Here is a 15188-nt window from a genome sequence, read left to right on the forward strand (position 1 = left end):
AATCAGTTCATACATTTGAAATGTAGTAAAAAATGATGGGTAATATGAAATACTGTAGATTTCTATTTATTCCATTTCATTTCTGAAATGAAATTGACCAAAACCCTATAATGTTTTACCTGTTAGCCTGTGTATAGCACATCAATCACTGTATTTACTGTATTTTTGTTGATATCCTGCTTTTCCTCTGTGGGTCTCCTCAGTCAGTGCCAGGAGCCAGGAGACACAGGCCTGTCCGACAGCCCCACCTGCCAGCAGCAGCCCCCCTCGGGCCAGAGGACACCTATCTACAAGCCCTTTACCCAGTGTAGAGCCCCCATGGACACCCCACCTCACCCAGCCCCCCACAGTGTGACCGAGGAGGAGCTGCGCTTTGTCAAGACCTGCCTGCAGCGCTGGAGGACAGAGGTGGAGATCAACATGAACGGTACAGTGACTTACACCTGGATTCACTAATGATAACCTCTCTGTATTTGGGTTCAAGTTTATTTATTTTTATTGTACATTAAAGACACACTGTAAGATATGCATAGCACCAACATTTTAACAATGGATACATCCCATGACAATTTGACATGCGAATAGCACTTGATTTATATGGTATATCTGTAGTGATTGAGAAATTACATTCACTGAGGCAAGTTAACTTTTTAAAGATGATTTGAAGCTATATTTGATCATGCTCATTTACTGTACATTTCATGAGCTGACAGCCTATCCTGGTCCCAGGTGCACTGCATTGATCTGTGTGTCTGTGTCTTGGTGCTCAGAGCTAAAGGCCAGCATCGACAGGGTCAGCCAAGCACTGGAGGGCATGTACTCGGATAACAGCCTGTGTCAGGTAAGATCCCTCGTACTCATCCATCTGACAGTCCCTGTCAGGTTAAAGCATGAGATGCACTAATATCACTTTGTCAGGTTGAACATGTGTAACAAACATTGCATAATGATTAATCTAGGAACCAAGTCCCAAATCTTGTCAGGTACTTGATTTGGCATTATGTTAATGTTCGGTCACAAGAGACTATACTGATTAACAGTATCCCACACACTGAAAAACGTTATTACATGTTACCTTTGGCAATGAGTTTGATATTGTTGCCTTAGTATTTGTACATTATCACAATGCAGCACAATTGTGGGTGGGAACAGAGAATACATGGGGGTTGAATGTCATGAGAAGTTAACAAGAATGGATTGAGTTCAGTATATGTAATGAGATGGATGTCATGGCATACTATGCTAGTAACAAAGCAGAAGTTATTAAAAGCTTTTGGTTGATGTGTGCAGAAGCAACTATAGAATGTTTGTGCCAAAACATTTTTTTGTCCTAATCCTTTGTTTAATGTGTAATGTGTCAATACCAAAGATTTCTGCTGAAAATTGAATTTTCGGGACCTAAAATTCTTGTTTGAATATGCACCGGCCAATACAGAAAGATTCTGCTGAAACTTTACTTTTCTGGTCCTAACCTTGTTTGACGTGTGAAGGTGCCGTATAGGCTTCACGCCGTCCTCGTCCACGAGGGACAAGCCTCGGCCGGCCACTACTGGGCTTATATCTACGACCACGCCAACCAGCGCTGGATGAAGTACAACGATGTCATCGTCAGCGAGTCCTCCTGGGAGGAGCTGGTCAGGGACTCGTACGGAGGCATGACCAACGCCAGTGCTTATTGTCTCATGTACATTGACGACAGGCTGCCTCACCTCATCACAGGTACCCATTTCCCTCCTCCCCATTCCACTGAGAAACTAGCTATGGTTCTTTACTGGTTCTAACAGCAGACCTATCAGCTTGCTGCCAGTATCTTGCTCTTCATTGTAATCAGAGGGCTAATATTAATACTATGCATGCCAGTCAGTCTGGCTAAGAGTTGAGGTAAGACTGACTGCATCTCTTTTTTTATAAGACACATTAATATGTTGGAAATTCCAAATTGTTTGCATAGTCAACATACACACAGCTCTGACACACACACTTACCCCACCAGACGCAGGGTCTTTTCACAGTCCCCAGGTCCAGAACAATTCAAGGAAACGTACAGTATTATACAGAGCCATGAGTGCATGGAACTCCCTTCCATCTCATAGAGTGCAAGTGAACAGCAAACCTAGTTTCAAAAAACAAATAAAGCAACACCTCGTGGCACGCCTCTCCCCCATGTGACATACTTGATGTGTGTATGTACTGACATGTATGTTTAACTGATAGATGCACACACACACACTACATGTTCATGTTTTTAAATGTATGTAAATTGTAAAGTATTTTGTTTGTAATGTCTTTTTCGTTATGTTGGACCCCGGTCGCTACTGGCGTCGGCTAATGGGGATCCTAATAAATCAAATCAAATGTGTTCCAGGGATCGAGCCCAGGCTCTGCCGCAGCCGGCCGTGACCGGGAGGCCCATGGGGCGGCGCACAATTGGCCCAGCGTCGTCTGGGTTAGGGAGGGTTTGGCCTGCAGGGATATCCTTGTCTCATCACGCACTAGCGACGCCTGTGGCGGGCCGGGCGCAGTGCACGCTGACCAGGTCGCTAGGTGTACGGTGTTTCCTCCGACACATTGGTGCGGCTGGCTTCCGGGTTGGATGTGCGTTGTGTCAAGAAGCAGTGCGGCTTGGTTGGGTTGTGTTTCGGAGGACGCATGGCTCTCGACCTTCGCCTCTCCCGAGTCCGTACGGGAGTTGCAGCGATGAGACAAGACAGTAGACACTACCAATTGGATACCACGAAATTGGGGAGAAAAAGGATAAACATTTTTTTTTATTCCATGGACCAAAAACACATCAGCTAAATTAATTTGGACTGCCTGCTGGCACTGTCCAGCGAGCAGAGCTCCATGTCTCTTTGAGCACACAGATGCCACCGCAGGTACTCTTGGCCCCTGGGCAAGTATCAAGCCCCAGCCCAGCGCCAATTAGAAGGCTCAAGTTGACATGTCACAGTGCTGTTTACATATACAGTATCTAACCATACCTATACTGTATGTACACTATATATACAAAAGTATGTGAACACTCCTTCAAATGAGTGGATTCGGCTATTTCAGCCACACCCGTTGCTGACAGGTGTATAAAATTGAGGCACACAGCCATGCAATCTCCATTGACAAACATTGGCAGTAGAATGGCCTTACTGAACAGCTCAGTGACTTTCAAAGTGGCACCGTCATAGGATGCCAACTTTCCAATAAGTCAGTTCGTCAAATGTATGCACTGCTAGAGCTGCCCCCGGTCAACTGTAAGTGCTGTTATGAAGAGGAAACATCTAGGAGAAAAAACGGCTCAGCTGAGAAGTGGTAGGCCACACAAGCTCACAGAACGGGACCGCCGAGTGCTGAAGTGCGTATCACGTATAAATAGTATGTCCTCGGTTGCGACACTCACTACCGAGTTCCAAACTGCCTCTGGAAACAACGTCAGCACAAGAACTGTTCGTCGGGAGCTTCATGAAATGGGTTTCCATGGCCGGGCAACCGCACACAAGCCTAAGATCACCATGCGCAATGCCAAGCATCAGCTGGAGTGGTGTAAAGCTCGCAGCCATTGGACTCTGGAGCAGTGGAAACGCATTCTCTGGAGTGAGGAATTACGCTTCACTATCTGGTAGTCCAACGGACGAATCTGGGTTTGGCGGATGCCAGGAGACCTCTACCTGTCCCAATGGATAGTGCCAACTGTAAAGTTTGGTGGAGGAGGTATAATGGTCTGGGGCTGTTTGTCATGGTTCTTGCTAGGCCCCTTAGGCATACAATGACATTCTAGACAATTCTGTACTTCCAACTTTCTGGAAACAGTTTGGGGAAGGCCCTTTCCTGTTTCAGGATGACAATCTCCCCGTGCACAAAGCGAGGTCCATACAGAAATGGTTTGTCAAGATCGGTGTGGAAGAACTTGACTGGCCTGCACAAAGCCATGACCTCAACCCCATCAAACACTTTGGGATGAATTGGAACGCCAACTGCGAGCCAGGCCTCATCGCCCAACATCAGTGCCTGACCTCACAAATGCTCTTGTGGCTGAATGGAAGCAAGTCCACGCAGCAATGTTCCAACATCTAGTGGAAAGCCTTCCCAGAAGAGTGGAGGCTGTTATAGTAGCAAAGGGGGGACCAACTCCATATTAATGCCCGTGATTTTGGAATGAGATGTTCGACGAGCAGGTGTCCACATACTTTTGGTCATATTGTGTATACCTGCTATATCTGTCAACACTGTAACTGCTTCTCTTGATCTATACATAAATAGATTAATATATTCATGGCCTGACCAGGTGTTAGTTTTTTTTAGACCTGACAGGTTTATCTACATAATGTTTTTCACTGTTTGCTGCTTAGCAGTTTAGGTTACTATTGACTGTTATCAGTTAGCGCATTGTGATTTGTTATATTTATGATATTTATGTCAACAGAGGACACAGATGACGAGACAGGCCAGGTCATGCGGGCCATGGACTCCCTGCCACCCATCCTCAGGCAATACGTGCGCGAGGACAACCGCTGGTTCCAGCAGGAGCTCAAGGAGTGGGAAGACCAGTTCTGCCAGCAGCCACAGGAGGAGCCGGTCTCTCCCACAGCAGCCGTCACCTCCACTCGTGCTCCCAGTAAAGACGACCCAGCAAAACCAGTCCCCCAATCTGGCGCAGCCCAGGAACCGACTGGAGAACAGGAACATGTGGCAGAATCGGTTGTTATACCAGCTGTGGAATCTGGAGGTTGGTCTGGACATGAATGTATATGTCGGGGTTACACCATTCTGGTCTTTGAGGGTGGCTGTGTATACTGGTTTTCATCCTTGTCTTTTAGTCGGATACTAAGTTATACGGTCACCACATTTGGCTAAGCACTATTGTCTCTGTCTGTCTGCCGATGGTGAGGAATCAGTTTCCCTCTCCATAAAATTGATCAAGTTAATTAAATTGTTAAATTAGCACTAGTGAAAAATGTTAACCAGCAGGACTGCAGGATCCTTAATGACTGGAGTTATACCACCTGCTCTATACAGTCTCTAAGATCTGAGTTCTGACTATAGTTGCTTGTTCAACTCATGGTCCTTGTCCTGTTTCAGAGCCAGTCCCAACAAGCCAGCCCCAGTCCCCAGTCCATGTGTCACCGGAGAGTGCTGGCAGCAGCCCAGAGGAGAGCGACCACCAGGCTGTCTCTGTCACGCCAGAGCCCTGCCAACATACCAGTGAGGACGAGGAGGAGCAACAACACTGTCAGGTGGGCAGGGTGAATAGAGGGGTCTGGGGTTGTCATATGAGCACCCATTGAATAAATGTAATATACTCTATCTAGGCCACATACACAAATATACCTAGGCCTATATCTCTTACTTCCCTGTTGCATAGTGATAGCTGCTGCTACTGAATGTTTTGGGTGTGACATTAGGGTGACCCATGGGTTCAGTGTGAGGTAAACAACATATAAAAAAGAAAAGGGTAGGCCTCCCGAGTGGAGCAGTGGTCTAAGACACTGCATCACAGTTGCTACAGTAGCTGTGCTACTAGAGATCCTGGTTTGAGTCCAGGCTCTGTTGCAGCCGTCCGCGACCGGGATACCCATTGGGCGACACACAATTGGCCCAGCATCGTCCGGGTTAGGGGAGGGTTTGGCCGGCAGGGATGTCCTTGTCCCATCGCACTCTAGCGACTCCTGTGGCGGGCCGGGTACATGCATGCTGACACGGTCACCAGGTGTACAGTGTTTCCTCCGACACATTGGTGTGGCTGACTTCCTGGGTTAAGCAGGCATTCTGTCAAGAAGCAGTGTGGCTTGGTTAGGGCATGTTTCGGAGGACGCACGGCTCTCGACCTTCGCCTCTCCTGAGTCCGTATGGGAGTTGCAGCGAAGAGACAAAACTGTAATTACCAATTGGATACCACGAAATTGGGGAGAAAAAGGGGTTTATTTGTTGTCTTTATTTTAGACAGTGGCTATGTGTAGTCCAAAGGCAACTGTGTTTACCACTCGGCCAACCAAGTTTTAACGTGAGATTTCACGTGTGAGCTTAATTTTTGTTTTAATATGTCATTTCATACTAGTTGTGTTTGGACAAAGCTACTCTTGTTAATATACTAGTATTTTTTGTATTTTTTCAACTATTTAGCCAAAGCCCCTTTCCCCACATACCACACCCCCCTCCCTGGAGGCGATAAGGCCCTAACAGCCAGTCACTGGACACCCTCCCCCCGCCATCCCAGCAGCATTCCGCATAGTCAGTCCTCAGCTAACTGGTTTATCACTGGGGGATGTTGGGGTGACTCTGTCAAGAGGTTCAGGAGCTGTGACCAGTGACAGGCCTGGTTTTAAATAGAACATGAGCTTTTTATATCCCTTACTGTACTTTATGGTTGGTTAGTTGGAGAGAGTTCTGGTGTGTTCCAGCGACAAGTCGTAGGTTAGTTGCTTGCTCGAACTGATGCTTGTTTTCAGGCCTGTGTAATGTTTTGACAATGCTTCTGTGAATGCTGATGACGTGGCTTTTGACAACATTGAGTGATGAAAGAATATTGTGAATGTGCATGAAACGTAGGCATATTACCTGTTGACAAGGTTCCGTTGTGATATATCAGTTACTCTTTGTTGTCAGTCTGATAGTAGTATCTGACTGTTAGGTCTAGATTTGACATGCCTTACTCTTAATTTAACTGTAATCGGGTTTGTGTCACATATTCCATTGCTTGCTGGACAGACTACCGTGCCTGGGGAAACGGCAAACTTTAATCATAAATGGTGTACATGCGACCTCTAGTGGTCAATGCATATAGTCCTGAATGAATCCCAATGTAGTGAATCGTTTTGTTTATGGACCTTCATGCACAGTAAATGTACATTTTACAACTCAGTTTATCAATTGAAAGAGGATCCAGTTAGATTTTTTTTTTTTTCAATTATACACTGCTCAAAAAAATAAAGGGAACACTTAAACAACACAATGTAACTCCAAGTCAATCACACTTCTGTGAAATCAAACTGTCCACTTAGGAAGCAACACTGATTGACAATAAATTTCACATGCTGTTGTGCAAATGGAATAGACAAAAGGTGGAAATTATAGGCAATTAGCAAGACACCCCCAAAAAAGGAGTGATTCTGCAGGTGGTGATCACAGACCACTTCTCAGTTCCTATGCTTCCTGGCTGATGTTTTGGTCACTTTTGAATGCTGGCGGTGCTCTAATTCTAGTGGTAGCATGAAACGGAGTATACAACCCACACAAGTGGCTCAGGTAGTGCAGTTCATCCAGGATGGCACATCAATGCGAGCTGTGGCAAAAAGGTTTGCTGTGTCTGTCAGCGTAGTGTCCAGAGCATGGAGGCGCTACCAGGAGACAGGCCAGTACATCAGGAGACGTGGAGGAGGCCGTAGGAGGGCAACAACCCAGCAGCAGGACCGCTACCTCCGCCTTTGTGCAAGGAGGAGCAGGCGGAGCACTGCCAGAGCCCTGCAAAATGACCTCCAGCAGGCCACAAATGTGCATGTGTCAGCATATGGTCTCACGCTACCACTAGAGTGAAAGCACCGCCAGCATTCAAAAGTGACCAAAACATCAGCCAGGAAGCATAGGAACTGAGAAGTGGTCTGTGGTCACCACCTGCAGAACCACTCCTTTATTGGGGGTGTCTTGCTAATTGCCTATAATTTCCACCTTTTGTCTATTCCATTTGCACAACAGCATGTGAAATTTATTGTCAATCAGTGTTGCTTCCTAAGTGGACAGTTTGATTTCACAGAAGTGTGATTGACTTGGAGTTACATTGTGTTGTTTAAGTGTTCCCTTTATTTTTTTGAGCAGTGTATATGCTGTAATTAAGAGTGTGCAACGCTGCCATCAAGGCAAAGGGTGGCTACTTTGAAGAATCTCAAATATAAAATATATTTTGATTTGTTTAACACTTTTTTGGTTACTACATGTTTCCATATGTGTTATTTCATAGTTATGATGTCTTCACTAGTATTCTACTGTACAATGTAGAAAATAGTAAAAATAAAGAAAAACCCATGAATGAGTCGGTGTTCTAAAACCTTTGACTGGTTGTGTGTGTGTGTGTGTGTGTGTGTGTGTGTATATATACTTTCCTGAACCAATACTTGCACTTGACTCCCCCCCCCCCCCCCCCCCCCCCCCCTTCTAGCTTTATTGACAAAAAATGCCCTTTCTATGCCTGTGATTGTTCCCTCCTAGCCATCTTAAGATTAATGCACTAACTGTAAATTGCTCTGGATAAGAGCGTCTGCTAAATGACTAAAACGTTCATGTCAACTTCATATCCCCAGCAGCTCCCCCCACCTCAGTCTCCGAGCCCTGCAGCAGAGATGAGTGGCCAGGCCCAGACTGCAGCTGTGACCCCTGACCCCTCCACAGACGTCACCACTGAGACAGACAGCGAGACTGGGTTCAGAGAGGCAGTGGCGGAAGCTGCAGCAACGCCTGACACCCAGGCAGACGACGAGGATGATCAGGACGCCCCGGCGGCGACCAGAAGCAGGCAGCAGCAACCAGAGAATGTGGTGTCGGAGGTGGAGATCCCCAACGTGGGCAGGATCCTGGTCCGGGCCGACACTGACGGCTACAATGAAGAGGTAGAGAGCCGCTACTAACTTTATTTAACTTACATGAATAAATACAAATTAATAATAATAAATTGAGAGCATGCTGTTCCATGTTACATGGACTTCTATTGGTTTTTGGTTAGAAAATCGTTTAGATACATTTTGGGCAATGACAGTCTTTGGCTGTTGCTTCAAATATGACTATTATAGCTTGCATATATTCAATGAATGGAGACCGCATACATGGATCGCTGAAAGGTGCGTTGCTGCTATAGGAGTTTGTTTGTGTGTGGACTTGCTCTAATTCTTTGTCCTTCTCTGTGGTGTTTAAGATGATGCTAACTCCTGCCATGCAGGGCATCATTATGGCCATAGCCAAAGCCAGACAGGTGTTCGACAAGGACGGCCCTGAGGCTGGCCTCATCAAGGTAAAGTAGGCTGTATCCTTAGTACTCGCTCATTATCATCTCGCTAGTCTATGTCCTTCTACAATGTTATACATGTAAACATTTTGTCTTTCTCCTCTTGTTGAGGTATATGCACATACATAAATGGGAGAGGTAGAGTCTTGGCAGACTTGCGCCATAGGTATTGTTTTCCATAACCGCTCACACTCAGCCGGCTACTTTTTTTCACTTCATAACTTAACTAGGCTTCTTTAATTTAAAAGTTTAAATTCGCTAGTCAGAAAAGTCTGTTTAGCCCTCTCCCTCTAGAAAGAACAATATGCATCTTCTAGTCATCTATTGAGTCACCCAAGTCATAGACTGTTCTCTCTGCTACCGCACGGGAAGCGGTACCCGGAGCGCCAAGTCTAGGACCAAAAGGCTCCTTAACAGCTTCTACCCCCAAGCCATAAGACTGCTGAACAATTAATCAAATGGCCACCAGGACTGAAACCCTACCAACTGTGTGACTCAAACATTCTGCCCCCTCCCCTGACAATCCCACCCACAGTGATTGATTGATTGACAGGCCAAACTGTTAAAGGGATAGTTCACCCATTACAAAATGACACATTGGTTTCCTTTCCCTAAGTGTCCACAGCATCGGAGTCAATAAAATACATAATTTGAAGAACAAACATCGTTGTGGCAATTCATATCTTGCAGTAAAGCTGTCAATCTCAAGAGAAGACCGGTTTAATGTTAAAGGGTATCTAACTTGGAAAATTGTCCTGATTATATAGGCCTAGGCCTAGACGATATCCACAACAAGTAGCAGCACACTGAATTCATACATTTTAAGTCATTTTTATTGTAAAGTCATAGAAAGCTACTCAGGTTGTTAAAGTAAATTCACGCGTGGCGTGCTCCCCCGGACTCCACCTGCCCGGAATTCCCTGGCTGGCTACTTTTTCTAATTGTCTGGCTACTCCATGTACTTATTAAAACCACTTGTTAGAAAAAGTATACTGTTGGGACCTCACACTCCAATCAAGGAGGAGGAAATTAAGATATCATTCACTCTTGTACAGTTTTTTGTAGGATGTTATTTGTACCACACACCTCAGTACCCGACAAAGAACACACAGACACACATACTTACACACACCTCTAACATCCCTCACACCCCTCTCCCCAGGCGTTCCAGGAGGAGTACTCCCGTCTGTTTGAGTTGTCTCAGGAGGAGACCACTCCCCAGCAGGACCCGCGCCTGCACCATGCCCTGGTCTACTTCTTCCAGAACCAGGCGCCCAGTCGCGTCATAGAGAGGACCCTGCTGGAGGGCTTCACCGACCGCAACCTCAGCTTCGACGACAGGTCAGTCAGCACAACTTTCTGACATACATTGAAATGTATATTTAAAAACTTCAAATGTGTTCATGTTTTGTCATTTCATTGTAAATGTACTTGCTGCTTTTCTTACAATGATTTGTTGAATAATTAAAAATAATTGATCATCAACATTGTCATCAAGTTGACAGTATTATTCATAGGTATATTGCTGTGGAGCAAATCATCCCTTCCTGTGTCATCACTTCCTGTGTAGGTCCATTAGTATCATGAGAGAGGCCCGTGCCAAACTACGCCTCATCAAGCCAGAGGATATGGATATGGAGGAATATATGGTATGTGTCAATAGTTACGTTTCCCTTAGCCAATCCAGAATCAACCGACAGCGGCATAACTAAGCTAGCTTGTACTGAAGGTTGATCTGATGGTCTAATGAAAGCATAGTAAACTTATTTTCAAACAACCTTTACTGCCAATCCTTTCTTTATTCTCGATTTGGAAGGCACCTGTGTCTTCTAAACGCCTGTTTCCAGTTGCAGGTGGAACTCGGATAACGACACTCTTAGAAATAAGGGTTCCAAAACGGTTCTTTGGCTGTCCCCAAAGGAGAACCCTTTTGGGTTCCATGCAGAACCCTTTTTGGTTCCATGCAGAACCCGTTTTGGTTCCATGCAGAACCCTTTTTTGGTTCCATGCAGAACCCTTTTTGGTTCCATGTAGAATCCTCTATAGAAAAGGCTCTGCATGGAACCCAAAAGGGTTCTACCTGGAACCAAAAGGGTTCTTCAAATGGTTCTCCTATGGGGACAGCCGAAGAACCCTTTTAGGTTCTATATAACAGCTTTTCTTCTAAGAGTGTAGAGGAATATATATTGTACCAAGTGAGAAATGCCTCTGGCATGTGTGTAGATCTTTGTTTGCGTTGTTGGAATCGCACTGTGTGGTGCGCTGTCATCTTCTATGGCCGCGGCGCTTAGAAATGACTACTTTCAGCAAAGATAATGGGAAATGTCGGTCAGCTAAAATGGCGAAGGAACTCCTCACTCTGTGCAAAAAGTGGATTTAATATTTTTTTTATCTGGTTATTGGAGTTCATAATTATTTGCCAATTGGCAGCCAGGCACCGATCATGTCACCAGCATACAAACTTTTACTCACATAAAAATTGTTGGATGGAAACATGGTTACAGAGTATGAATGATTATTACCTCTAAACTCTGATTTTCCACCATTTTGGCCTCACTGACAAGCAGTTTGTTCCACCAATCATAAAGAATCCAAGACAATCAGTGATTAATGGTGCCCTTGTGTCATTTCATATGAGGACAATTTGAGGAAAACTGAATAAAAATGCTTATTTATATTGAACACAAATATAAACGTAACATGTAAAGTGTTGGTCCCATATTTCATGAGCTGAAATAAACGATTCCAGAAATTGTCCATACACACAAAAAGCTTATTTCTCTCAAATTTTGAGCGCAAATGTGTTTAGATCACGGTTAGTGAGCATTTCTCCTTTGCCAAGATAATCCATCCACCTAACAGGTGTGGCATATCAAGAAGCTAATTAAACAGCATGAACATTACACAGGTGCACCTTGTCCTGGGAACAATAAAAGGCCACTCTAAAATGTGTAGTTTTGTCACACAACACAATACCACAGATGTGATGCTGACTGCAGGAATATCCACCAGAGCTGTTGCCAGATAATTTATTAATTTCTCTACCATAAGTCGCCTCCAACGTCATTTTAGAGAATTTGGCAGTACTTCCAACTCTTCACAACCACAGACCACTTGCAACCACGCCAGCCCAGGTTCTCCACATCCGGCTTCTTCACCTGAGGGGGTGCTGAGGCATATTTCTGTCTGTAATAAAGCCCTTTTGTGTGGAAAACCTCATTCTGATTGGCTGGGCCTAGCTCCCCCGTGGGTGGTCCTATGCCCTCCCAGGCCCACCCATGGCTGCACCCTTGCCCAATCATGTGAAATCCATAGATTAGGGACTAATTCATTTATTTCAATTGATCGATTTCCTTATATGAACTGTAACTCAGTAAAATCTTAGAATTTGTTGCATTACACAAGCATTGATGACTGATGGAAGGAGCCAGGTACTGTATATTATCTACACCGAAACTCTAGGTAGACATTTTTCTCCATTGGAAACCAGCCCAAACTTGAATTGAATGTGTCTGTGTGCTCTCCTCAGCAATGGCATGATGACTACAGCCTATTCCGGACAGTGTTTGTCTACCTGCTGACGGGCCTGGAACAGTACCAGCATGGAAAGTAAGTGTTGTCATGGCAACTGGGGCCCTGCCCCTACATGATCAGCCTATATGGTGGTTTGAGTGAGTGGGCTGACTGTCTTATGTGATGTCATCAGTGGGCTGACGTGTCATGACGTAATATCATCATTGTGTTCCACCAGGGTGCGCGAGGCGCTGAATTACCTCAACCACGCCTACAAAGACAACGCCATGCTACTGAGGAGAGGGGAGAAGAGAGGGATGGAGCAGTCGCTTATTGCATTTTACAGGAGGAGGTGTCTCAAAGTGAGTGCTACTGATGATACAGATGCTGACTTTGAAAGTTTAAAAAAGATTTTGGACATGAGACTGATGTTGTCAGTTGGGAATATAGAATTAAATGTATATTAAATGTTAATAATATAGGGAATAATAAGCTAAACTTCAGTGTGAGTAAAAAAATTCATAGGGCTGGAGTTAAATAGCCCTGCTATATAGTATAATAAAACTTTATGCGTGTATAGACTACTTATCTCTATCTCTTATCTCTCTAATTCACATTTCCTGTTCTGCAGGGTTATTTCCCTTCTGTAGCAAACTGGCTCAAATTAAGATCCTACATCTGTATGCAGATGACACCATCTATAGCACTGCTCCCACACTAGATGAGGCATTTCTCAAATTGCAGGAAGCGTTTGTTGTCCAACATAACCTCTTTCAGTTAAAATTGATCTTAAATGCAGAGAACTAATGGAATTCTCCAGATCAAGAAAGCAACCCCCTTCTCTGCCTCAGTCACTTTGCAAAAGGAACCAATAGAGGTGGTGTCATTATACAAGTACTTGGGATTTCACCTTGATGAAGCTCTGTATTTTAAGCCCCACATTCAACAGCTCACTAAAATTGTTTCATTTATTTAGGAACAAGTCTTGTTTTTCATTTCAAGCTAGAAAAGACCTGGTTGCAGCCACTTTTTTGTGTTTGTTATGGGGTTAATTTGTACATGAATTCCCCAGGATCTTAACCGGAAAACACAAACTATCCAAAGAGACTCCATAGTGACACCGCACCTGCATATCCCCTGTTCTCCCCCTTCTGCCCCCTTCCTAGGAGATGAATGACAACGCGGCCACCCTGTTCAGGAGCGGCGAGGTGAGCGACATGGAGGAGGGCATGATCATCATGAACGAGGCGGTCATCCCCTGCATGCACCTGATGAGCCGGCCGGACATGGTCAGCCAGGAAGACCTGGACACCATGGAGGCTGTACGCAGCCACTGGTGCTCTTACCTGGGAGTAGACCTGGATGGTGAGGACAGGTGAAGGGGAAGAGGTTTTTACTGGGCTTTATCCAAGCTGTGTTAAATATATGCAAAGGTATGTGGACATCCCTTCAAATTAGTGGATTCGGCTATTTCAGCCACACCCGTTGCTGACAGGTGTATAAAATCGAGCACAAAGCCATGCAATCGCCATAGACAAACATTGGCAGTAGAATGGCCTTACTGAAGAGCTCAATGACTTTCAACGTGGCACCATCATAGGATGCCATCTCTCCAACAAGTAAGTTTGTCACATTTCTGCCCTGCAAGAGCTGACCCAGTCAACTGTAAGTGCTGTTATTGGGAAATGGAAACGTCTAGGAGCAACAACGTCTCAGTCGCAAAGTGGTAGGCCACACAAGCTCACAGAACGGGACCGCCAAGTCCTGAAGAGGGTAGCGAGTGAAAGTCTGTCCTCGGTTACAACACTCACTACCGAGTTCAAAAACTGCCTCTGGAAGCAACGTCAGCACAAGAACTGTTCGTTGGGGGGTTCATGAAATGGGTTTCCATGGCCGAGCAGCCGCACACATGCCTAGATCACCATGCGCAATGGCCAGCATCGGCAGGAGTGGTGTTAAAGCTTGCCACCATTGGACTCTGGAGCAGTGGAAACACATTCTCTGGAGTGATGAATCGAGCTTCACAATCTGGCAGTCCGACAGACGAATCTGGGTTTCGCGGATGCCAGGAGAACTCTATCTGCCCCAATGCATAGTGCCAGTTTGGTGGTGGAAGAATAATGGTCTGGACCTGTTTTTGATGGTTCGGGCTAGGCCCCTTAGTTCCAGTGAAGGGAACTCTTAACACTATTGCATACAATGACATTCTAGACGATTCTGTGCTTCCAACTTTGTGGCAACAGTTTGGGGAAGGCCCTTGCCTGTTTCAGCATGCCAATGCCCTAGTGCACAATGAGGTCCATACAGAATTAGTTTGTCGAGATCGGTGTGGAAGAACTTGACTGGCCTGCACAGATCCCTGACCTAAACCAATGTGTTAGTATGTACAGTTGAAGTCGGAAGTTTACATACACTTAGGTTGGAGTCATTATAACTCGTTTTCAACCACCACACAAATTTCTTGTTAACAAACTATAGTTTTGGCAAGTCGGTTAGGACATCTACTTTGTGCATGACACAAGTAATTTTTCCAACAATTGTTTACAGACAGATTATTTCACTGATAATTCACTGTATCACAATTCCAGTGCGTCAGAAGTTTACATACACTAAGTTGACTGCCTTTAAACAGCTTGGAAAATTCCAGAAAATTATGTCATGGCTTTAAGAAGCTTCTGATAAGCTAATTGACATA

The 15188-nt window shown here is 45.0% G+C and overlaps 1 protein-coding gene across 1 annotated transcript in view; it reads left to right on the forward strand.

Annotated features, from left to right (window-relative positions):
- LOC120057431 (ubiquitin carboxyl-terminal hydrolase 28-like) overlaps positions 1 to 15188 on the forward strand; it is a 29707-nt gene that overhangs the window by 12390 nt on the left and 2129 nt on the right. Inside the window, exons 13-24 of the mRNA XM_039006055.1 lie at positions 230 to 427; positions 771 to 841; positions 1491 to 1719; positions 4415 to 4717; positions 5071 to 5225; positions 8283 to 8588; positions 8891 to 8986; positions 10143 to 10321; positions 10551 to 10629; positions 12510 to 12589; positions 12732 to 12855; positions 13660 to 13858. Coding sequence (XP_038861983.1) covers positions 230 to 427; positions 771 to 841; positions 1491 to 1719; positions 4415 to 4717; positions 5071 to 5225; positions 8283 to 8588; positions 8891 to 8986; positions 10143 to 10321; positions 10551 to 10629; positions 12510 to 12589; positions 12732 to 12855; positions 13660 to 13858 — 2019 coding nt within the window. The remainder of the gene's footprint in view (positions 1 to 229; positions 428 to 770; positions 842 to 1490; positions 1720 to 4414; positions 4718 to 5070; positions 5226 to 8282; positions 8589 to 8890; positions 8987 to 10142; positions 10322 to 10550; positions 10630 to 12509; positions 12590 to 12731; positions 12856 to 13659; positions 13859 to 15188) is intronic.

Source organism: Salvelinus namaycush, chromosome 12 (genome assembly GCF_016432855.1).
Source record: "Salvelinus namaycush isolate Seneca chromosome 12, SaNama_1.0, whole genome shotgun sequence".
Classification (NCBI taxonomy): Eukaryota; Metazoa; Chordata; class Actinopteri; order Salmoniformes; family Salmonidae; genus Salvelinus; species Salvelinus namaycush.